At 40.0% G+C, this 23,361-nt stretch overlaps 1 protein-coding gene across 1 annotated transcript; it reads right to left on the bottom strand.

The window, feature by feature from the left end:
* Window positions 1–3,009: 3,009 nt before the first annotated feature.
* On the bottom strand, window positions 3,010–20,461 carry faf2 (Fas associated factor family member 2). Its single transcript, XM_038795616.1, has 11 exons — window positions 20,017–20,461; window positions 18,095–18,163; window positions 17,428–17,562; window positions 16,495–16,571; window positions 16,279–16,417; window positions 14,714–14,799; window positions 13,227–13,318; window positions 10,274–10,451; window positions 8,823–8,994; window positions 7,567–7,710; window positions 3,010–6,292 (listed from the first exon to the last, which is right to left on the bottom strand). Exons 1-11 carry the CDS (start codon window positions 20,182–20,184, stop codon window positions 6,110–6,112), a joined length of 1,443 nt encoding a protein of 480 aa, XP_038651544.1. The 5' UTR covers window positions 20,185–20,461; the 3' UTR covers window positions 3,010–6,109.
* Between the last annotated feature and the right edge of the window lie 2,900 nt (window positions 20,462–23,361).

Here is a 23,361-nt window from a genome sequence, read left to right as displayed (position 1 = left end):
GAACGAGGTAATCATCCCCTCAATCTCTCTAAAAAATGCCGTTGGCAGGAAAATCGGCAGGCATCAAAAAAATAAACAGCAATCGCAGCAGCACATTTTAACAGCCTATACCCGACTTTTTAACCGCCTGTACCCGACCCACCAATGACAGAGGGAGACCATCCCACTTTGCCAGATCAGCTTTCACTCTCCCCACCAAACTAGAAATGTTGTACCTACGGAGCCCCCCCCCCCCCACCCCTGCCGAGACACCACAAAATATTCACTCGTCAAGATTTAATTTGTACCCTGAGGAAGACCCAAACACCCGAGGCAGCTCCAACATTCCCCCTATTGACACACTTGGTTCCGACATGCATAAGTCATCAGCATACAAGGACATCCTATGCTCTATTCCCCCAGCACAATTCCTTTCCATACCCCCAAACGTCTTGCGATGGCCAATGGCTCAATCACCAGTGCAAACAGCAGGGGTGACATAGGACACCCCTACCTAGTCCCACAGTGGAAGTATTCTGAGCTGATATTATTTGTGCGGACGCTGGCCCTCTGCTCCTTAAAAAATAGATTTGCCCAGCCCACAAATCTGGGAGCCATTTGGGTTTTTAAAAAGTGATTTTATTAATTTCAGAATTTTATTGAACTCAAATTTCACTAGGCAGCACGGTGTTGGTGGTTAGCACTGCTGCTTCACGGCGCTGAGGACCCAGGTTCGATCCCAGCCCCAGGTTTGATCCCGGCTCCAGGTCACTGTCCGTGTGGCGTTTGTACATTCTGTCCAGTGTTTGCATGGGTCTCACCCCCACAACCCAAAGATGTGCAGTCTAGGTGAATTGACCACGCTAAATTGCCGCTTAATTGATAAACAAAAATTGGGTACATAAATTTATTTTTAAAAAAGAATTCAAATTTCACCATCTGCCATGGAGGGATTTAACCCAGAGCATTACTCTGGATTAAGAGTCCAGTGACAATACCATCATAGCATCGCTTCGCCAAGCTTTGACAAACGGCAACGCCCAGATAATCTACATCACTGAAAACAGGTTGAGGGACAAATATTGGCCAAGGGACAACTTCCTGCTCTACATCAAAACAATGTCACCTGATCGGTTATATCCATTTGGGACCTACACCCCTGACAGTGCAAGAGGTCTCCTCTCTCTCTCTCTCCCCCCCACACCCCCCACCCCCATGGCACCTGGAGTGTTCACCTTGATTGTTGTGCTCATTAGGAACTTTCAAGCGGTTATTGGATAGGCACATGGAGCACACCAGAATGACGGAGTGGGATAGCTTGATCTTAGTTTTGGACAATGCTCGGCACAACATCGAGGGCCAAAGGGCCTGTTCTGTGCTGTACTGTTCTATGTTAAGGCTCTGTAATGGGATTTGAACCCACAACATTCTCACTCAGATGGCAATGCCATATACTTTTGCAGTTTGTAGACTGTAATTTTACTGCTTTTCTATGAAATACTGATCAAATTATAAAACATTGCATTAGTCAAATGTTTAAAGGCACATGAGAACATGCCTGATATACTGCCCATTATATCAAGCCTTCTACAGCTAAAATCAGCCTCCTTCTCTAGTCAGCTGGGATTCACTCAACTCACCTTTTGGCAGATTATGGCCAGCCAACAAGTTGTTTCACATTTCCTTTTTTGAAATACTGGTAATTCAAGAAGTATTTTCTCCTCAGTTTAAAATAATATGTACATTAAGGATGCACAAATCAATCAGAAATATAACAAACTTTGCGTAAGCGTGTGCTCAATGTTCTGGTTTGCGTACAAATTTGTAACTGTAGACGCTGCACCAAAATCACTAATGGGCTGGTTTAGCTCAGTGGGCTAGACTGCTGGTTTGTGATGCAGAACCAGGCCAGCAGCACAGGTTCAATTCCCGTACCAGCTCACCCAAACAGGCACCGGAATGTGGCGACTAGAGGCTTTTCACATTAACTTCATACTTGTGACAATAAAAGGTTATAAATAATTAGATGATAGCAGAATTCTGCTTTGGAGTGAACCTGACAATGTTAATACCTCTTCCATCCCCAACACCATCACATTCCACTATGAAACTCACAGTACCCCGTTCTCAGTACATCACAATTCGTTGTCTCATTTGTAGAAGCAGGTGAATCACAGTTTCCCCATTAGTCTGATGAAAATTGTACAATCTCTATCACCCCAGCTACAACCTGTCATTTCCGTAAATTAAACAGCACCAAACATAAATCAGATTCATGTTACATAGTGACTTATTGCATTGTAATTTAATTTTGATTGGTGAAGCTGGAAAATGAGTTTCTGGATGCTTTGAGGTTATACATTCAGCCACAGTACTATTAAACTTGCAACAGTGAATGCTTTCAGCAAGGGCAAACAGACTTAAATTTATAACATTAACTGAAATATCGTTTTTTTTTGTTTTTTTAAAAAAGGGCACTTAAAATAAACAAACATGGCAGCCAATTTGTGCACAGCAAGATTCAAAACCAATGTGATAAGACAATATATTTTAACTACGTTGGATAAGGGAAAAATATTAGCCAGAACATGAATAGAACTCCCCTGCTCTTATCTAAAGAGTACCACAGAATCTTTTACATCCACCTGAAGGGGCCAACTAGATTCCATTTAATGTCACAAGACAGCATTTCTACCTGCACAGATCCCCCTCCATAACATCCATATCTATCTAGGCCATCTGCTCATGTCTTTGAAGTGATAAACCCGTAAACGTCCAACTCAAAAGGCTGGTATGTATTCTATTATTTCTGTACGAAAATGACGAGATAAAGGGGATGCTGGAAACTGGTTCTTGCATTATTGGCTTCTTTTGTTGAAACATACATCTTTTAGAGAATATGGATGTTGCTGTGTATGAAATTCTAAGAACACAAGGATAAAAGAAGTGGATAGGTTCAACATTTGGATACCATGAAACGATTTGACAGTTTGTAAACGCAAGACAAAAATATTAAAAATTACTCACACATTCAAGTAAATATTTGTATTCCATTCAACTTCAGTAAGTTACAAGACATGGGATGAGTATTGAATTTACAGCATCATACATAGCACTTTCTTCAATTTCAGATTTTGAACATGGAAAATTATATTCAGAATTCAGTTTCAGATGCAGTATCACTCAATGCCCTATTCTTGTTAATCTTTTGAATGGTCTCAAGTTTGGGGGGGGGGGGGGGGGGGGGGAGATTTTGCTTGAAAATGGTCATTTCTAGGTGGTCAGAAAAAAGAGCAGCAGATTTTGGCTTAAGGTTGTATTTCAAGCTCATTTAACCCTTTCAGTTCACATCACAAATATTAGAATTGTCAGCACTGTCTGAACAGCAACAAGCGGTTCACAATTTGTTCCATACCAGGAATGTAAAAAAGTGGTAGAAACAAGTGAATTCAAACACTCCAAAAAAAAAAAAGCCACGAAGTACAGAAAGATTCTCTGGCAATTTAGCAAGAAAAATTAGTAAAAAAAATATTTTTTCTACAAGTTTTACAAAAAGCATTTTGAATTTTGAGTACGAGTTTGTTCCTTTTAAAATGATGATCTGAGAAACATTATTAAACAAAAAAGGAACAAAAAAATGTGGTCCTTTAAAGAGAATTTCCCTGATTTTTCACAAGTTTTAATATCAGGAATACACATTAAAAAAGACAATTATAGCAGTAGCTAACAACCTGTTAGTTAAAATGTCTGACGCTTATTTGGGTACTGTTAAGATTATTGGGAATACTTCTACTACAGGACAAAATATTAATTTTTCAGTCCCAAAACAGACAATACTTGTTTCATTGTAATTTGCACCATTCTCAAATCTAGAACTTATATTAACTGCAATAAATGAAGTCAACATCCCAAAATGCACTAGAAAGAACATGACTTAACTCAAGCAGGGCAACAAAACACGTGTTGAAGCTGCATAATTTGTGGGAAAACATCCAGGATGGGCAATGGGTTGTTCAGGTCATTAGAAATTTACTCCCCACATATCTACATTCCTAATCTCAACAGGCTATCCAATAAATAGTTGTGATACACAAACATTAAGTGGGATCGCTTCTCTTGGCAGTTATCTGTAGATTCCAGCCTTAATTTCTGGAATTTCTGTAGATTCCAGCCTCTATAGTCATGTACATAGCAATTTATTTAGATTGTAAAGATTTATTGTTTTTGCATATTACAGCCTGATATGAAAACCCAAAACTATACGCTCTATACTTATGGAATGTAATGGCAATTATATGAATAATTAAGTAATTGATAATAGCGAGCATAAGACAGATGAAAGAAACCATGGCCACTGACGTCACAACCGAATTTCTAAAAATAAATACAAAAATCAAGCCTGTAGTTTTTCCAAGTCAAGAGCAGTTGAGGAGTTTATCAAAATCAATACTGACTGCTATTCTGTCTTATCGAAGATCAACTCATAAATATAGCAACTGGAAGCACTGGCGACCTTGGATGTCAGTCATGGGAAACATAAATGGCACTGATTGACATTACAGATTGGCATTACAGATTTATGAAAAAAATCAACTTTATATGCAAGGCAAACTACCCTGTAAACAGAAATGCCAAAATGAATATCCAATTCTGAACACTATCAATTTCATAATTCTGACAACTCAATTGAAAACATTAACCTCTATGGTCTAATGAAAACTTAGATATCTAATCTTGGAGCATAATACAAACGCCGGAAATATATAATTTTTTATTTATTTTTTTTAAAGCTTGCAAAAGTAGTAAGTTATATTGGTGTAAAAAAAAAATGCTACAAAAGCCTATCTGGAGATCAGAAAAATAAAAAGAGGAAAGCAACGCCAATGTTATCATTTCAAAATAATTAAATGAACTAGGAGGATAATATTAAGGCCAATATTGTTTTGGTGGCAAAGTATTTTCATTATTAATTACCACCCAAAATCTAGTCAAGATTGAGACACAAGTCATAATGCATCTTGGTAGAACAGGAAAACAATGGACAATATGCAAATGGTTAAAATGCCATTGAGAGTGCGCAATAATCCTAAACAATATTCCTGACCGAACAGTATTGAAAAAACAGCACATATACTTGATGCCTTGCAGCAAACTATGAGGCCATCAGGCACATAGTTTAAAAAGGGGGCTGTTCTCCACAGAAATATTAATTATGTTGGTCTTGTTCTCACAGGTATAAATAGGTATTTGTTTCAATAAAGATTTGGAGCACTTTAGAAATAGGTGCAGAAAAAAAAACTAGCAAAAAGTTAATTTGAAGTATCAACAAATATCTGTACACATCAGTACAATAGTGACTAAAAAAAAACTAAACATTGTTGATGATAGGAAGCTCAAAAAGAACAAATGAGTGGAGACAATATAGCCTGTTAATGCTATACATCAACTCAACTATCTGGTGTACCAAACAGCTACCATCAGTTGTAATGAAGTTACAGACAATGGTTCAAAAAGAAATTTATGCATAGAAAAATGATTCAACACAATAAAATTCTAAAACGGTTTTAATTTATACTGTTGGAATAAATTACACCTAGAGTACAATAAGCCTGCTCAGGTATTAAACATGGAGCAAGCTCTTAGTTACCACAGGCACTATAGGCTGACAAACTACATACCGAGGCTTCACCATAGCAAAGGCCATGGCAATTAAGAACTTAAACCAGTCCAGGTTCAAACAATTCAATAACAGCCAACCCTCCTTTGGTCTCTTTTTTTCCATCTTTTAATCGAAATACAACATAAATATAGATAAATGGGGGAACAAAATTAGCAGATAAAAAGGGTATGGGCTCTCGACGGTGTAATCTAGGGTCTATGCAGGTGGAGAAATGGATTAATTTACTTTTATATCTTCTGATCAAATACTGCTCAACATTGCAGGGATGTGTTTTTTTTAAAAATAGCATAGTGATGGACAGCGCAGTTCATCCCAGGAAATGACGAGCAACTTAGCTGCATAGACGTTTGCCAACCAATGCAGAAGAAACTTGGCTCATTTGTGAGAAAGTCTCTGTGATCCGTTATACTGTGCAGCTATTAAAAATTGATCCCATAGTTAGCTTCTGGTTCAATCATCGGTAAGATCTTGAACGAACAAGACTTCACAGCGACTCAATCCTGCCTGCTGCAGGGTGGGTGGATTTGGCTCTCTCTCTGTGGGCAAGCAGGGCAGTACTCTGCGTGGAAAGTTAGCAACTATTTGAAATTTCTCAGGCGTTTCTTTCAAGGAGAACAAAAAGTCATAAATCACCTGCAATGAAAGAAACAATGTTAATTTCTATAATAAATATAACTTTGAATCATTCGCTTTTTAAAAATGCAACCGTCTTTTTTCTCATTTTCCTCATTGCTCAAGCACACCTCTACAAGTGCTGGTTGTCCATCAGTACTTCTTTCACGCACCCATTGAACATTACAAGCCTCAATGGAGATTTCCAGCAGAAGCTCAACCACTTGAGATGACAACATCAATTCTGTCCTCCACTATGTCTCTGTGTAAGGCAATCTTCATGAAGACATTACTGAATAGTAATGAACTGTGGGAATTCTGCCCAATTTTCACCTCTTATTCTGCATGATGAAGCCACTGATTCTGCTGTAGACTGAAATGAGCTTAATTTGCAGAGACCAAGGGTAGATGGTTGATGTAGTAGGTAAACCCATGCAACTGCAGGGGTACTGGAATAGCAATTTTTAGGTGTAATGTTGGACAAAGAAATTGCCTATAATGGCAGCATGGTGGCATAGTGGTTAACATTGCTGCCTCACGGCACCGAGGTCCCAGGTTCGATCCCGGCCCTGGGTCACTGTCCATATGGAGTTTGCACATTCTCCCTGTGTTTGCGCGGGCTTCACTCCCACAACCCAAAGATGTGCAGGGTAGATGGATTGGCCCCGCTAAATTGTCCCTTAATTTGAAAAAAATGAATTGGGTACTCTAAATTTAAAAAAAAAAAGAAATTGCCTGTACATGCTTACATTCCTTTGCATTAAACCTTTGCTAACAAATGAAATTATAGATATTTCAGTATTGTTCTGTGCCATAGTATTTGAGGCTAATCTCAAAATAGTTCAGACTATCAGAAAATAAAAGGTTTTAAACTTTAAAGATTGGTTACCAACTGCCCAACTAATACACGGTTGGGGTTAGAGTGGAGGTGAAAGAATGCAGGTGTTGAGAGAAGTGTTGTGGAGTAACTATGTTGTCAGATGAATAATTAAAAGGTCACTATTGGTCAAGGTAAGTCACTCATGCATGGACAAGTCATTGTACTGCACAATTTCAATATACAGAGTTTCACAAACATGTTGGCTATGATTAAGAAAACAAAACAAATTGCATTTCTACAACTATAAAGACAGTTTATTGCAGCCAATAAAAATAACTACTGTATTTTGTAGAAGTACCAGTAACTGAAATGGTGTTAAATGCAGTTTTATAAACTCATTATTCCCAAGGATTTAAGGAATACAACATGTCAAGCGTTTTTCATCATCTAAATAGGAAGCATGGAAGATTCTTACTGTTAATGACTGGGTAAATAGAAATCGCCGCTCCACTCGAGTATCATTTGGCAATTTAAAGATAATTTTAACATTGTCTGGATTGTCTGGAAAAGGCTCAGGGGGAAGACGTTCCGACTTGCGTTCTTTCTCTTCTTGCAAACTCTGCAGCCACAAAAGGAATCATGTTTTTTCCTCACGTGCAAAGATACATGGTAACATTTAACATAGAAGAGTCATTTGAATTAGCACTGCTGCCTCACAGCACCAGGGACCTGAGTTCAATTCCAGCCTTGGATGACTGTGTGGAGATTGGACATTCTCTCTATGTTTGCATGGGTTTCCTCCCAAGGTCCAAAGATATGCGGATTAGGTGGATTGGCCATGCTAAATTGCCCTCAATGTACAGGTATGTGCACTTTAGGGAGGTACGGACAGGGGCCTGCAAATGGGTAAGAGTGCTCATTCGAAGGATTGGTGCAGACATGATGGGCTGAATGGCCGCCTTCTGCACTGTAGGGATTCTATGAAACGTTAACTCAATTTCTCTCTCCACAGATGCTGCAAGGCTTGCGGAGTTTATCCAGCATTTTGTTTTTATTCCAGATTTCCAGCATCTGCAGTATTTTGTTTTATTATAAACATTTAATATAGGATTATGAATGTGTTTGGGATTTCATTTGAATTATTAGTGAGAATTAATTATATAATGGGGCACAAGCACTGTTCATCATGACCATTTTCAGTTATTGCCATCTAATCCGGTCCGGTTTTCAACCAATGCCAACAAGTGTACGTCTAGTAGGTGTTGCTGGATAGAAATCGGGAAGAATCAGACTAAATCTTCTTAATACGTCGGCACTAAGGCCAATTTTTAATCTCCTAACATGGTTGAGATAATTTATTAAGTTTCATAAGCTTTTTATTTCCAAAACTTTAATAAATACAACATATCAAGTGTTTTTTGTTATATAAATAGGAAGATGCTTACTATTAATGGCTGGCCACTAAACTAGAGTATCATTTGGCAAATTAAAGACAAGCCTGGATTATATGAAAAAGGGCTCAGACATTCGGACTTGCAGGGATTGACCCAGAGACCATCTGGTCTGTATGATTCAGGTATTCACTGCATCAACCAGCTCAGGTCACAGCAGTATGGTCATCTAGTTAAACCTCGTGTTGTGGATGAAGAAGGTCATAACAGCCTCCCTACACTGAAAGCAGATTCCATCAAAATGGTTTCATACAGTTCCTTAAACAGAAAATCTCCTTACTCGTTGTCTTCTTTCTTCTGCAAGTATTTGTTGCCTGACATCCTCCTCCTCCCTTCTCCTCTTTTCCTGTGCCTCCTTTCTCTTCCTTTCTTTTTCCTGGTCTGCACGAAGTGAAGCCAAATAAGCTTCATCTTGTTGTTGTCTTAACACTTGTGTTTGATTCCTTTCCTCTCTGGAGTTTGAACAGACAAGAATGTGAAATATTTGCATAACCAGCTTCACATTATAATATTCACATTACAACAGTTCACCAATAGGTTCAACTGCATGCTATTTAAAGATACAGCAAATCCTGATGCAACCAACCTTTGCGAGAGAACAAAGTCAATATTGGTTAAAAAGTGGATTTTCTTAGGATAACTTCAGGAAAAAAAAGGAATGTAGTCCAAAATTAGAATTACTCTCTCTCTCTATCCCTTTTCCCACTTGACTATTGGCACTCTGCTGCAAAAACCCTTGCTTTTGAAGACATATCAAATGCATTCCTGGTGTGGTTACTTGAAAATGTGCAGAAGCAATGAGCATCATTGAAATATGCACTGCAGCTTCTATTTTCCTCAAGCACTCATCTTCTGCTCAGTGACCTAGTTAAGGCTGTCATGCCACCATCAGGGGAAACTAATTCAACATATCAATAGAGGCTGAACTCAAGCCTGAACCTCTTCAATATACAGAAAGTAAAAGAACTTCAAAGTTATGTCATGGATTGTAGAAAGAAGCAAAGTTGTCATTTTAAATGGATTCCCAAAACAGATCAATTTTTTTAATCTGGTCAATTCTCCCTTGTTCCTTTCCCAAAGACGTGGTTTATTTTAAATTTTCTGCTCGATAAACAACAAATCAAATGGGCTATTCTTCCCAGAATTAACAATCACTACCCTCCACAACCAAAAGGTTTGCTCTTAATAGAAGTTAGTACTGACCTTTTATTGCTGAGCCATGAGCTCAAAGTCAGCCCTGGCTGATCAAACTAATGCAACTAGGGACTATTTTTCCAAGGTTGGGACTGAGAGCAAGGTGGATTTGCTCAGTACTTGGGAATGCCAGATACTGAAAATTGAAATTTCAGTACATTTCATTTCCAGTACTAACCTTGTTGAATATTAAAAATTTAAATGATTGAATTACTTGAAACACGTGTGTGGAGTTCACCCATTCTCCCAGTGTCTGCGATGATTTTGCCCCCACAACCCAGGTTAGGTGGATTGGCCACACTAAAAATTGCCCCTTAATTGGAAAAAAAAATAATTGGGTACTCTAAATTTATTTTTAAAATGACTTATAACAGCTCTTACTCTCAGAATTATGCGGTAATGCACGCTTGATCCATTATTTTATGGACTTCAGATGCATTATTCAGATAACCAGTCACAATGCAATATTCCATACTAAACTACAGCAATCGAGGGCTCCCATTAACATCTATAACAGTAAATTATTCAATAGCATACCTATCAAGTCGTTCTGATACCAAATATGTAGCATTAGCATCCATAATAAATGTCAGCTGATTGACAAAGTCTTCAGCCCGAAGAAGGCCTTCTAAACGGCCAACTACTGTCATTCTTTGTTCTTTCAGCATGATCATTGCCAAAAATGGATAGGTGTTCTCTCGTAAAGCCTGAGACACTGAAATATATAGGCATTCACGTTAGTTTGTTTGAAAAAAAAATGTTATTAATATAATTATTTTCCCATCTTTTGCCTTACTACCACTAAACTACGATTTATATTGTGGCTCCTGCGTACACAATCAATCATGGTCAGTGCAAGTCACACTGTTGGTAGCAAAAATTAGCACTTCCGTAGTTGCTTATTGAAGGATCATAAAACAACGAGCTAATTCGGCCTCAAGTCTGCATGGTTCTTCTGAAAAGCAATCCAGCTAGTAGCACTCTCAACTCCTTCCCCATGTTCCTGTGACAATTTTCTCCACAAAATGAATGCCCAGCCACCTAATGCTTTTTGCCCAGTTCATAGCAGCACAACAAACTTGCCAGGTCCAACCCATTATATACTTTATACAATTATGGCCCAGCCAAAAACCTCAATGGAACTTGATCTGGTTTTGAAAAAACATCCAACGACTTGCTTTCGGTTAATGGACCTTGATGCCATTTTCACCCGGCAGTTAAGCTTTTTGAGGTTATTAAAAGTGGTTTTCAAATCTAAAATAGTGCAAGTTGAATGAGGCCTTTCTGGACATGGCTCAAGCAGTCACATTATTAGATGTATATCTGTGCTCTTGCAGGGCTCCTCTAATTTTCACATGTCACCGTGAAGGCATTTCAAGCACATTGTGCTCATGTGGCATTTGCAAAATCAGCTTCAAAAATAAAATCTCAGTGGACAAGCTCAAAACAAGAAAGAGTCACTTATACTTAATGTGTAACATGGTAATTCAATTACAGTCTCTCCCAGTATCAGTACAAACATTGTTTTGAAACTCAATGATATTGCCAACAGTCCCTAGCGAGGTGAAATAAAAATAAGACATCTCTGGTATAGCAAAGCAATCCATGTTGCTGGAAGAATTATTCTTAATCCATTAAAAACACATGAAAAAGACACTAAATGCCTGGGTCATTAGTTATTTAATTTTACCAAATATTCCCCAAACTTTTAAATTTTACAAATCCACCGATAACATACAAAGCTCACAACGTTTGGGACAGGACCAGAACGTTTAGGTGATTAGCCAGGCCCCCAGAACACCGCTCACACTCATCATCCACACATGGGGAAAAAGAAAACACTATAATCTTGCCTTAGGCAGGTGTGTCATAAACACTACTTTGGAGCTGGATCAACCCAGACTGCATACAAGGACGTGGCGTTCACCCTGCCTCACTCTACACCTCTGCTTGTTACATCCTCAAAAGAACTCTAATGTGTAATTCCCCTTGGCTCTACTGGATTGTATTTTGTGTTACAACTTCCTTCATACTGGAATCCAACATTTTACCAAATGTAAATGTTGGGCTAACTGGCTTTCTAGTTTCCTACTTTCCGTCTCCTCCTTTCTTGAATGGAGGTGTGTTGGAACCTTGCCATTGCAACTGTATTCGCTCCCATTAAAACGTTCCTATTCCTTGCATCAGAACTTGACACTGAGTAACGGCTGGCTATTTTATCTTTAAATTGGTAACTACCGACAGTGCCATACCACAGATTGGCATGGTTCGACAGTCGTTTTCTCCGCACTGGGTTGGTTAGAAAGTTTTATTTTATTGCTGCCCCCATTCTGGTTCACAGAATCCCAACCGTGAAGAAGGAGGCTATTCGGCCCATTGGGTCTGCACCGACCTTCTGAAAGAGCACCCTACCTAGGCCAACTCCCTCGTCCTACCCCCTGGATGCTAAGGAGCAATTTATGATGGCCAATCAACCTAACTTGCACATCTTTGGACTATGGGAGGAAACCCACGTAGACACAGGGGGAAAACGTTCAAACTTCATACAGACAGAACCCATGATCGGAATCGAACCTAGGTCCCTGGCACGGATGCAGCAGTGCTAACCACTGTGCTACCATTCCACACATGCCCTTAAGCCTACTCTCCAAACCATTTGTGCCTACTGCCTCCCTTGGCCATGGCCCTTGAGCCCACTTTCTGACATTCATGACTCCAACATCAAAACTGTTACTTCCACATCAAACGCCCCAACTACTTGGTCTTTTGCATTAACAGCTTGCCTCTTGACTCTGCTTAGTAGTGTAAATGGCTTTTGATATGCCAGTACTATCAGTGCTACACAAGAATTAACTGTGGCATTTCAAGAGTTAAATGCAGCAAAGCTGTTAAAATTACCAAAAGGGATCAAGAGATTGTTGGTTAGATAATGAAGAGCAGCAGGTGGCTATTAATAGGAATAGGGTTGATAGGCTGTAGGTTCAAACAGTTCACAAAGGGATCATGCAGGGAGCTATTGGAGGAGACACAGGCATTAAAACACAATGTTCCCAAGTACTTCCAGTATTGGAGTTAAAAAGAGAAACAAAATCAGTCCACAAAAAAAAAGTGAAATTCAAAAAAATGCAGAAAACTACAAAGTGACTGAGAACTTAATGCAAATAAAGACAGGCAGAAACACCAACAGAATGCACAAATAGTAAGGCATACACATAAATTACAATATAACAATGCACAAAAATAAGTCACTAAATTTTGCCACAGGAGATCCATATTTTACAGCATAGTTACTGAGCATAAGCTACCAACCACAATCATTCACGAAAACTACACCAGGAACGTTATCAGAGACAGAAGAAGTGCAGCATGATCAATTGTTTCATGCAGAATTTTAGTTTCCATGCAATCATCTCAGCAAATTGAAAACTGAACTTTTTCAATCAGTGCTTCAACAGACTTTTACTTTTCTGTAAAGATAAAAATCACTTACCCCTGTAGCCTTCTGGTTTACTGGTGGAACAGGCCCAAAAAAGCATCCTAGTGTTGATGAAGTTTACAACCTCTGGGTTGGATATTGTATTACTGAAGCGGAAAGAAACTGCCATTTAGTCATCCATCACTGATAAGACACAATACCTGAGCCCCACCCCTATTCAGGGGTATAATTCAATGCATCTCAGTAAGCCAGAAATACATCTTTAAGTGACCTTTCCTCATGTGAGCATCGGTAGGTTGGCGTGACCCCCTCTTCGGACAAATAGTGCTCTTTTTCTCTACCTAGGCACACGTGATGAATGGACATTTGCTGGAGGCACACTGATTCCTCTGGAACCATACTATATTATTTTGGGGGAGGGAAGGGGGCCAAATTGAAAGACAAAAATGTCCTTGATAATACACTAATTAGGGTAATACAAATGCAGCATAAATAACGAAGACTGAGACCATTGCAAATAAACTATTTACAGTAAACAAAATTTCAAGTATTTCTAAGTGCCAACCTCACTTTACAGCAGCTCAGAGCTCGTGCACTATTCCCTGAAAGGCAATGAACCCTGCCAGAACTTTTTATATCGTCACAATTTTACTCCCTTTCATGCTCTATTCTAAATGACAAATACTGGACAAGATCACAGGGACATGATCACTTGCTGTTGATACCTGCTGCAATATTAAACTCAAAGCGAAGAGAGTTTAGCTCTTCCCTTGTCCTTTATCCACATGCACACATAATTACAGTATGGCAAACATCAACAGCTCAGCAGACCAGAGTCAATAAGTTCTGATGAAAAGGTGTGAGATCCCAAATGTCAACTCCATTTCTCTCTCCACAGATGCTGCCAGACCTGCTGCGCATTTCCAGCATTTTGTGTTTTTATTTTAGAATCAAACTTAGGCTCTTCCTAGTTTGTAACATTTAGTAAGGCACGTTTTGTTGCATTTACACACCAGAAACTCTCCACAAGGCATTTTATTTTTTACTTGATTGAAACAAGTAAATTTATTTCCATTTTCCATCCCCAGTAAACCAGTGAGCTGATTGGCCACCAGTAGTCACAGAAGTAACTCAATTTTCAATTCCGATGGGTGGGCTAATCACACTGGTTTACTAACCAAGCAATAACTATAGAAATTACTCAAAGTCTGTTACACAAGAGTTGACTGCAGGTCAGTGCAGTATTGTTACACAGAATTACATACAACTTACAGCACAGAAACAGGCCATTTGGCCCAACTGGTCCATGCCACTTTTTTTTTTATAAATGCTCCGCATGAGTCTCCACCCACTATACCATAATGTCAGCATGTGTTGCAACTAAAGTATATATAGCATTCAAACAATTTTCATGCAAGTAGCAGAAATTTGAAATTTTTTTTGGAAGCTCAAAGTACATTTCACAAGAAAAGGCAATGTGCAAGTGCTGGTTTTGAATAAATTACAAAGCAATTCAGAAATACAAAACACTACTTTCTTACCAACAGAACTCATCTGTATCCTGATGGTCGTCTCCATGAAGGTAAACTAGTAAATAGCGAAGCTCTCGTTTGGCATCATTCAGTGCCTGGATTCAATATTGAAAACAAATATTAAATAAAGAGATTAAAATTTTGAAGCATGTTCAATAACTTTACTCTTTGAAAGAGAAAATTAATAAAAAATAACCTGACATTGGATCAATGTTGACACGGCAAAATTGGTGATTTAATTTGTATTGATGTAGTTTAAGTAAACTAAAAAAAAAAAATCATGCATGTCTATTAACAAGATTTTAGCACCAACAGCAACCTCTCTGCTGGAATTCAGTTAAAAACTGAAGAAATTGAGTAATGTTTCTTGTACAGGCAGCAGCAATTCTTGATCTCCTCGGCCATGGCAGCGGATGCATAACAAATGGCTCCATTGTTATTGAAGTAGGGAATCTGTTAATTACTGTCCAGTGACCTCTGCCCAAATGTCCCCATCAGCCATAAACATGGCCCAGCTAAAGTGCGATCAGCTCTGCTCAAATGTAAAGAGTGCTTACTTTGTCCAGACAGTGGAACTTTATTTATTTGATAGAAACCCTAGAGGCCAAGGAGTTTCAATTCAATAGTGTATCTTTTTCTATTAATTTGTAGCTAGGTAAGTAGCACAAGGAATTATTTAGAATAATAATCGTTATTCGTGTCACAAGTAGGCTTACATTAACACCGCAATGAAGTTACTGTGAAAATCCCCTAGACGCCACCTACAGCACCTGTTCGGGTACACGAGGGAGAATTCAGAATGTCTAATTCACCCAAGAAGCACGTCTTTCGAGACTTGTGGGAGGAAATCGGAGCACCAGGAGGAAACCCACGCAAACACGGGGAGAGCGTGCAGACTCCGCAGAGACAGTGACCCAAATCAGCAGTCAACCCCGGATCCCTGGCACTATGAAGCAACAGTGCTAACCACTATGCTACCATGTGCACCTAATCAGGCTTTTGTTCACAATATGACCAATTGACAGCAAGTAGAGAGAAATAAACAGGTCGTGCCTAAAATGGAAGTACGCACTAGAAAGGGAGAGGACAAGACTAATTATGTTTCTCTGCTGATTTATTCTCGCTACTCCATTATTTATTACATGTCAATTGATTTGCAGCTGTTAGCCTGAGCTATAATGATTGCTTTATGTTTACTGAGATACCCAAAGTACAGTTAGCAGGCAAGTCATAGCCAATGCATGTTCGAACAGTACAAGGATCCATAACATACAGTAGATAGATAAACAAATAGTCTCATACTCAATCGTATTGGCTAATTTTCAATCCAGGTGAACTGCAGGCTTGGTCATGGAAACTAGCTTCTTGCTAAGAGCACAAATAAAGCTTACTGAACAGCTGGAATTGTATGATTGGTGTCTTGTGAAACTACACCTCAATCTGATGACCAACTTCAGGGGAGAAGAGGAGACAATTTGCACGAGTTGGGGGTAGGGAGGGAAGAAAAACTTCAAAACATTAGAACAGTAAAATACTGTAAATTTAAAGTAACTAAAATTGAACATGGTACAAACCTGGCTGTAGGTTCCTTGATAGAAGACTGGATGGATCCTCCCATATTGTTCCTCAAAACTTTGAATAAACGCAACTACATCCCCAACAGGATCAGTAACTCGGCTCCTTGGATCTGGTCGTATAAAGCGTATAGCAAATCTATACAAAACAGAGAGTTTAGATGCAGGATCTTTTTTAATTTTAATGCTGGCTTTTGAAAATTTTCAGTATCTCACCTAAAGATGTCCAGTAGCGTATAATAGGTGAATCGGAATGGAAGCATTATCAAGTAATAACTCCATCCTAAGAGACCCTGCAAAATTCAACAGGTGTCAAACATTTTTTTGTTTTTTCATTAAAGCAACAAATTAAAATGTAGTAACATATAGCATTCAAGGTGATCAGAGTAGAATTTACTTGCGGATTGACCACACTACCCAAGCTACATTAGATATATTAAGAACAGCAGGCATTGAGCACAAAGGGGCAGCACAGTGGCACAGCGGTTAGCACTGCTGCCTCAGTGCCAGGGGCGCGGGTTCAATTCCAGCTTTGGGTGACTGTCTGTGTGGAGTTTACACTCCGTGTCTGTGTGGGTTTCCTCCGGGTGCTCTGGTTTCCTCCTACAGTCCAAAGATGTGTAGGTTAGGTGGATTGGCCACTATAAAAATTGCCCAGGTTAGGTGGGGCTACGGGGATTTGGCGGGGCAGTAGGCCTAGCTGGGGTGCTCTTTCAGAGGGTCGGTGCAGATTTGATGGGCCGAATAGCCTCCTTCTGCACGGTAGGGATTCTGAGAATAAGTATTTAGATGTAGCACCCTTTAAATATAAACAAATTTCCTCAACGGAGGTCTCTTGCAAACCTAAATAGGTATCATTAACCTACCTCAAACTACAATTGATTTCATGATTTTTTTCCTGCCCTACCAAGAATATATTTTAAACAAGAAATAAAATAAGCTATGCAGGTAATGCAAGATGGCATTGCGCTGTAATGTATATCCAACTTTAATAAAGGAATTCCTCGCCATTCCACTAATACTGAGCTACAAAATGAGCACATTAAGACAAACAAAATCAAATGTAGTTACAAATAACTTAAAATACAGAGCTTTCATAAAATTGATTTTAAAAATGAAATGAGTAAAGTAACTATAACATGCTCTCACCCTAGGCTGTGGCCTCGAAACTACATAGCTATAGACTCTGTGATCTGCTGTGTGGACTTGAAGTGGACGAGAGGAAGGTGGGTTGAAGACACTGGGAACTCCTTCTTGTTCATTTAGCCTATCCTGAACAGCTGCCTGGAAGATAAAAGTGGGAGTGGAGGAGAATTAATAGAATTAAGAATAATCCAAGTAATCAGAAGAACAAATCTTTAAAAAAAGGTAAAATATTTTCAACTGAAGGCAGCACGATGGTGCAGTGGTTAGCTCTGCTGCCTCACAGCGCCAAGGCCCAGGGTTCGATCCCAGCCCCAGGTGACTGTCCATGTGGAATTTACACATTCTCCCCATGTCTGCATGGGTCTCACCCCCACCACCCAAATGGTGTGCAGGGTAGGTGGATAGGCCACGCTAAATTACCCCTTAATTAGGAAAACTAAAAAAAAAAATACTTTTAACTGACATTAAAAGTCACATTGTATATATTTAAGATACCAATCACTTGCTGTTGATACCTGCTGCAATATTAGCATTATATGGCAAAATAACGGCAACTGTCAAATTATGAGATTAACATCAGGAACTTATAGGAAATAGCACATTTAAAGTGATTTTCAAATCAACGTCATTGCCCATTAGAATATTTTATACTAGTTTGCTTCCTTTTTACCTCAATGTTCCAATGATGCTGCTCAAGTGTATGGCGGCATTGGTCCATTGACTCTATACCAGTCAGGTCCTATGATGATAAATGTAACAAGAAAATATAGTTCAATGAAAACTGTACAGATAAGTTTGCATTCAATTATCAACTTTAAATGTAAAAAATTATGGTGTCTGATACATCAAGCAACTGCCTGACATTTTATTTTGTTTTCAGGTGCATTCCGTATTTACCTTTTGTACTTCTACCCCAAATTCTGTTTGTTGTAACACCAAGAGCCGAGCATCTGGTGCACTATTGTTCAGGGATTTAAGGATACAAAGGATGCTCAAAATTAAGTACTGGTTACATGTTAATTTCATCATCTCTAATCTATCACACTTGATTGTCAACTAAGAGCACTGAACACGAGAAGTTTCCACCAACTAAACATTGGGATGACACAAGTTACTGCCTTTGGTCCTCGTCATAACCTCCTTACCCGATGACTACTCCTACTCCCAGGGTCTAGCAAATGTCCGAAACTGAGAAAATCTGAGAACAACCTCAGTACTGTGTCTGATCCCAAGTGAGTTTCCTAACATAGATCCATTCCATAATATTCCACCTCCATATCATTCAACTTTGCCGCTGAAACCCTCACATGCACACCTTTGTTATCTCTAGACTGGGCTATTCCAATGTTCTTATCAGTCTGCCATGTTCCACCCTACATAATTTTGTGCTCATCCTAAAGTCTGAAGTCTGTATCTCAACCTGTGCTTGCTGATCTATACAGACTCCTGATCCAACAATGTTTCAATTGTAAAAACCTCATGCTTGCTTTCAAATCCCAACATGATCTTGCCCCTCCCCAACTCATAGCTCCTCGATTCTTAGATCCCTCAAGGTTGCCCCATTCCTTACAAATCAGAGTATCTGCAATATCAATTGATCCACAATTGCAATCATTTTCCCTCCCCAATGGCTCAGTCCAGAACAAACAAGTTGAGGGAACTACCTGACAGCTGCTGGGTGCATTCAATTTGACAGTCCAAGAATCCCACATTTTGAAACAAGAGAAATCTGACTTTTTATATGCCACCAGATCTAAACATCCTATACAGTATACAGGTGTAAAACAATAGGGTTAAATGCCTCCTTCAAGAATCTCAAATAATTCTGAAAATCTTTTAAAACATTTGCTCACAAGTTCTGCTTTTAAAACTTCCAACTAATTGCTGTAAAAAACCTCCTAAATCGCTCCTCTGTTTAATGTCATTGTTTCATTCCCAAGGAATAGAAATTCGTTGATTATCTCAATGTACTTACAAATTATAGCAAGTTTTAAAAACATGGTCTCAGAATATTTCTCAAAACTTTAAGACTGTCATATTTTAATGACTGATTTCAAAAATGTCACTAAGTGAAATACAAATATTTGTTTCCAAACTATTGTTAATATTAAAGTTATCTTGAATAAGTTTCAGATAGTTTACTACACACTAATTTTAGAACTTAATGTTAACGCTTTACACTAAATTTAGCATGCATCCAACCTGCAACAAACCTTTACATTTATTTCATAAGTAGAAATGATCACTATTTGTTCTGTTCTGGGAGAGGGGGGAAAGTTAAATCAGTTACAATAAAGATCACCGAGTAACGTTTTCTTAACACCACAAAATATAGATTCAATTAACTCTATTTTAAACTATTAGCGTTCTTACTCTTTCGAATACTGTAATTAAAACTGCATTTGACAGGGGCAGAAAAAATAAGTGTATCCTTATGGTGGGGGGGTTATCAGAAAATGCGAGTGCAGAAAAATGCCACAGGTGTAGAGGCTTCAGCACGACTAAATGAATCAAATAAATGAATTAAAAAGTACCCCATAACGACAACTTGTGTCACCCTCTGTGGAATTCTGTTGAGTTTGACGAATTTACCTGAAACTGCAACAGTTTCTCTGTCTGTTCTTGCGTTAGTTCCTCCTCTTCATTGCCAGGCGCCGCCATCTTGGATCTTGCGTTCCAGGCCTGTGCGGAAGTAGATGATTTTTGGGTAAAGTCAACAATCATGAAACGCGGGGAAAAAAACCTGCAGCCCGGAAACATACGATTTCTGGGGTTGCACCGACATTCAGAAACGAGGCGGGGTATTTCTGCGCACCGGCGTTCGGGTTGCGGTGCATTCGTTCAGTGTGCCGGAGAGGGGGGGCGGAAACAGCCGAGGCCTCTTCGGTAACTCTCGGGATCGCCCTGCGGCCGACCTCAGCTGTCTGGTTGCCGAGGGGCGGGGCGGAGGGTAGACGCCGCGGCGCTTGGCTGGAGCGGCTTCCGAGTGAGTGCAGCGCGTGTGCTGGGATGTGGCCCGGGGTTTCAGAACCTTGGCCCGGATTTCTGGAATTCCACCAGGTCAGCGCCCGGAGGCAGCCTTTTATTCCCCCCCCCCCTCCCCCTCCCCCTCCCTACTGCTGGGCGCAGCACGTGTCTACGTTGCCTGGGATGTTTTCCTTCACTGCCGTTTGTCATCCGCAGCACGCGCGTCCGGACCGAATAAAGGGGTCCTGCCTCGGCAAGAGGAAATGCTGCAAGAACGTGGCTGACCACACCGCACAGACACGCACAAGATAGCGTGGCCAACGAACAGCAGTGCAGACAATAAACGGACAACAAATGCATTAGTGAAAATAAGCATACAGTAGTCGATCGAGCGAAAACGGAAAATACTTTCGGGGCGGATCTCCTGTGAAACTAATGAAGGTTAAGCTTCAGGGCCCCTAATCCCGGAGGGGCCCCAGAAGCAACTTTAGTCCGCATTGCCTAAAGATTTTGGGTCTACTGTATGAGAAGGGTTTTTTTAAAAATAAGAATATAGTGTAATTCAATACAAAATAACAGTTAAAATAACAATTAAACGGTTATTAAAGTATCATGTAGGCTAGCCGTAAATTTAAAAAAACGTTCAAATTAAGGATGTTTCATTCTAAATATATTTAATATTAAATAATTTAAAACTATTAACATTTATGACAAATACAAACCGTAGATGACGTGTCGTAACAAAAAAGGAGAGCCGTTCAAAAGGCAATCACCAGTGCTAACGTGAATTTTCAACCTGATAGCACTGGTGATACCGATCTAGACAAGATTTTTTTTCAATAATGTTCATAAGGATACAATATTTTAATTACCCCTACTCAAAAATAAATGTTATATTTAGAAAAGTAAGGTAAGTAATAACGGTGAAATAGTTTAGCCTAAGCCTAATTACCTTAGCCCAGGGGTGGGCAAACTTTTCCGTGCAACGGCCACATTCAGAAATTCGCAATTTTAAAGGGCCGCATAGTATTAATAGTCCCGGTTGTAACCAATTAGCGTGCGGCACATACCTCAGCGCTTCCCCCAGCAGCATCCTGCCTTTAGCCCTCTTTATCTCTACTTTTCGAAAATGGCGCTTCACCCGGTTATGATTCTGGGCGCCTCATATAGAACATAGAACAGTACAGCACAGAACAGGCCCTTCGGCCCTCTATGTTGTGCCGAGCAATGATCACCCTACTCAAGTCAACGTATCCACCCTATACCAGTAACCCAACAGCCCCCCCGCATTAACCTTATAAAAAAAAATTTTTTTTTAAATTTTTTTTTATGACTTGGTCTTGGTGGGCCGCATAAAGACCCTTGGCGGCCCGCGGGCCGAAGTTTGCCCACCCCTGCCTTAGCCTATGAGTTTTGGTGGCCGAGTCTTGCCTAGCGTAGGCTAGCTTGAACATAGCCGAGTTTAGCCTATTTAGCTTATTTATTATAATCTTTAAAAATGGCGCTTTACTTTCTGAGAAGGTTTTTAAAAAAAACCTTTCTCAGAAAGTAGACCTGAATTTTTTTTCCTTTCAAAGCATGCGACAATAGTCACACGACTCAAATTGATTATTTTTTGTTGTATATATTTCAACAATCCCAAAGTTTTAGGGCGCGATTCTCCCAGACAGGGAGAAATCGTAAGGCTGGCGTCAAATCCGGGCGGGTTTGACGCCAGCCTCCCCCTCCCCGACCGGGAACTGATTCTGGTCCCCGGTCGGGGCTAATATGCCGCGGCCGTAAACTCCGGCATCGCGGGCTTAACGAATTTCGTTAAGCCCGCTTGCCAGAGTTTGCGCCGGCTGACGCGTCACATGACGTCAGCCGCGCATGCGCAGATTGGAAGACTCCAACCCGCGTATGCACGGATGACATCATCGCGCATTTGCGCGAAACCCGCGTGGGCCGGGATGCCCCTCAGCCGCCCCGCGAAGTGATACAGCGGGGCGGCGGAAGGACAAAGAGTGCGCGGGAATCGGACCCGCTGCCCGCGATCGGTGCCCACCGATCGCGGACCCTTGGCACGGCCGTGGTACTGCCGTGTCAATCGGTGCCATGGTTTTCAAAATCGGGACTTTACGGCCGTTTTTACGAACGGCCAGACCAGGTGTGTTTGCCGTTCGTAAAAACAGCCGTAAAGGGCTTGGACTTTGGCCCATCGGCCAGCTGAGAATCACTGCTGGCCGTAAAAAAAACGGCGGCAGCGATTCGTGTGGGGAGGGGGGAGAATAGCGGGAGGGTGTCAGACTAGCGTGGCCGTAAAAATTTACGAACCCCGCTATTCTCCGCACCGTCGTGAGTGCGGAGAATTGCGCCCTTAGAGTCAGTAGCACAGATGTTGTAAAGGTGGAGTGTCGCAAAGTTATTTTCACCTTAGGAAATACCAGAACACAGAAGAAAACACGCCATCTAAAATGCAATGCGCAGAAGTTCTTCAGCTTATTTGTGAGCAACACCTAATTGAAGTGTTCCCCAATATTACTACTGCGCTTAAGCTGTACTTGACAATGCCTATCACGAGCTGTGAAGCAGAAAGGAATTTTTCAAAACTATCCTTTTATAAAGAACAAATTTCGGTCTACCATGACTGAAGAGCGCTTAAACTCGATGCATATTGTCTCTAGAAAATGATATTGCAAGGAAGCTCTCATATGACAAAATTGTACGTGAATATGTTGCTAGAAAAACAGAAAAAAAGTATTTTGTAAAGTGCATCATGTAGTATGTATTCTCATAGGTGTCTAAAATAAAAGATTATATTGACTGTGATCTTTTCTATGTTTTATTTCATAATTCTATGATGCATCATGCATGTATATAACATTTCCCTAATTTTCATCCCCCCCATAACTCGAAAACTATAAGGCATAGGAAATCTTTATTCACACCAGTGACTTTGACATGTGAGATAATCCAGTACAGCAATTTTAT

The sequence above is a fragment of the Scyliorhinus canicula genome, chromosome 4, assembly GCF_902713615.1.
Source record: "Scyliorhinus canicula chromosome 4, sScyCan1.1, whole genome shotgun sequence".
Classification (NCBI taxonomy): Eukaryota; Metazoa; Chordata; class Chondrichthyes; order Carcharhiniformes; family Scyliorhinidae; genus Scyliorhinus; species Scyliorhinus canicula.
This window is presented reverse-complemented; position numbering and strand designations above follow the sequence as displayed.

What these genes read in the sequence shown, in the direction of transcription:
- faf2 (XM_038795616.1), bottom strand. Translation starts at nt 20,184, where the DNA reads ATGTTTCCGGGCTGCAGGTTTTTTTCCCCGCGTTTCATGATTGTTGAC. An exon ending in AGCATCATTGGAACATTGAG is followed by an intron (nt 17,563 to 18,094) that starts GTAAAAAGGAAG and finishes TTTATCTTCCAG; the next exon opens with GCAGCTGTTCAGGATAGGCT. An exon ending in TTTCGAGGCCACAGCCTAGG is followed by an intron (nt 16,572 to 17,427) that starts GTGAGAGCATGT and finishes TGAATTTTGCAG; the next exon opens with GGTCTCTTAGGATGGAGTTA.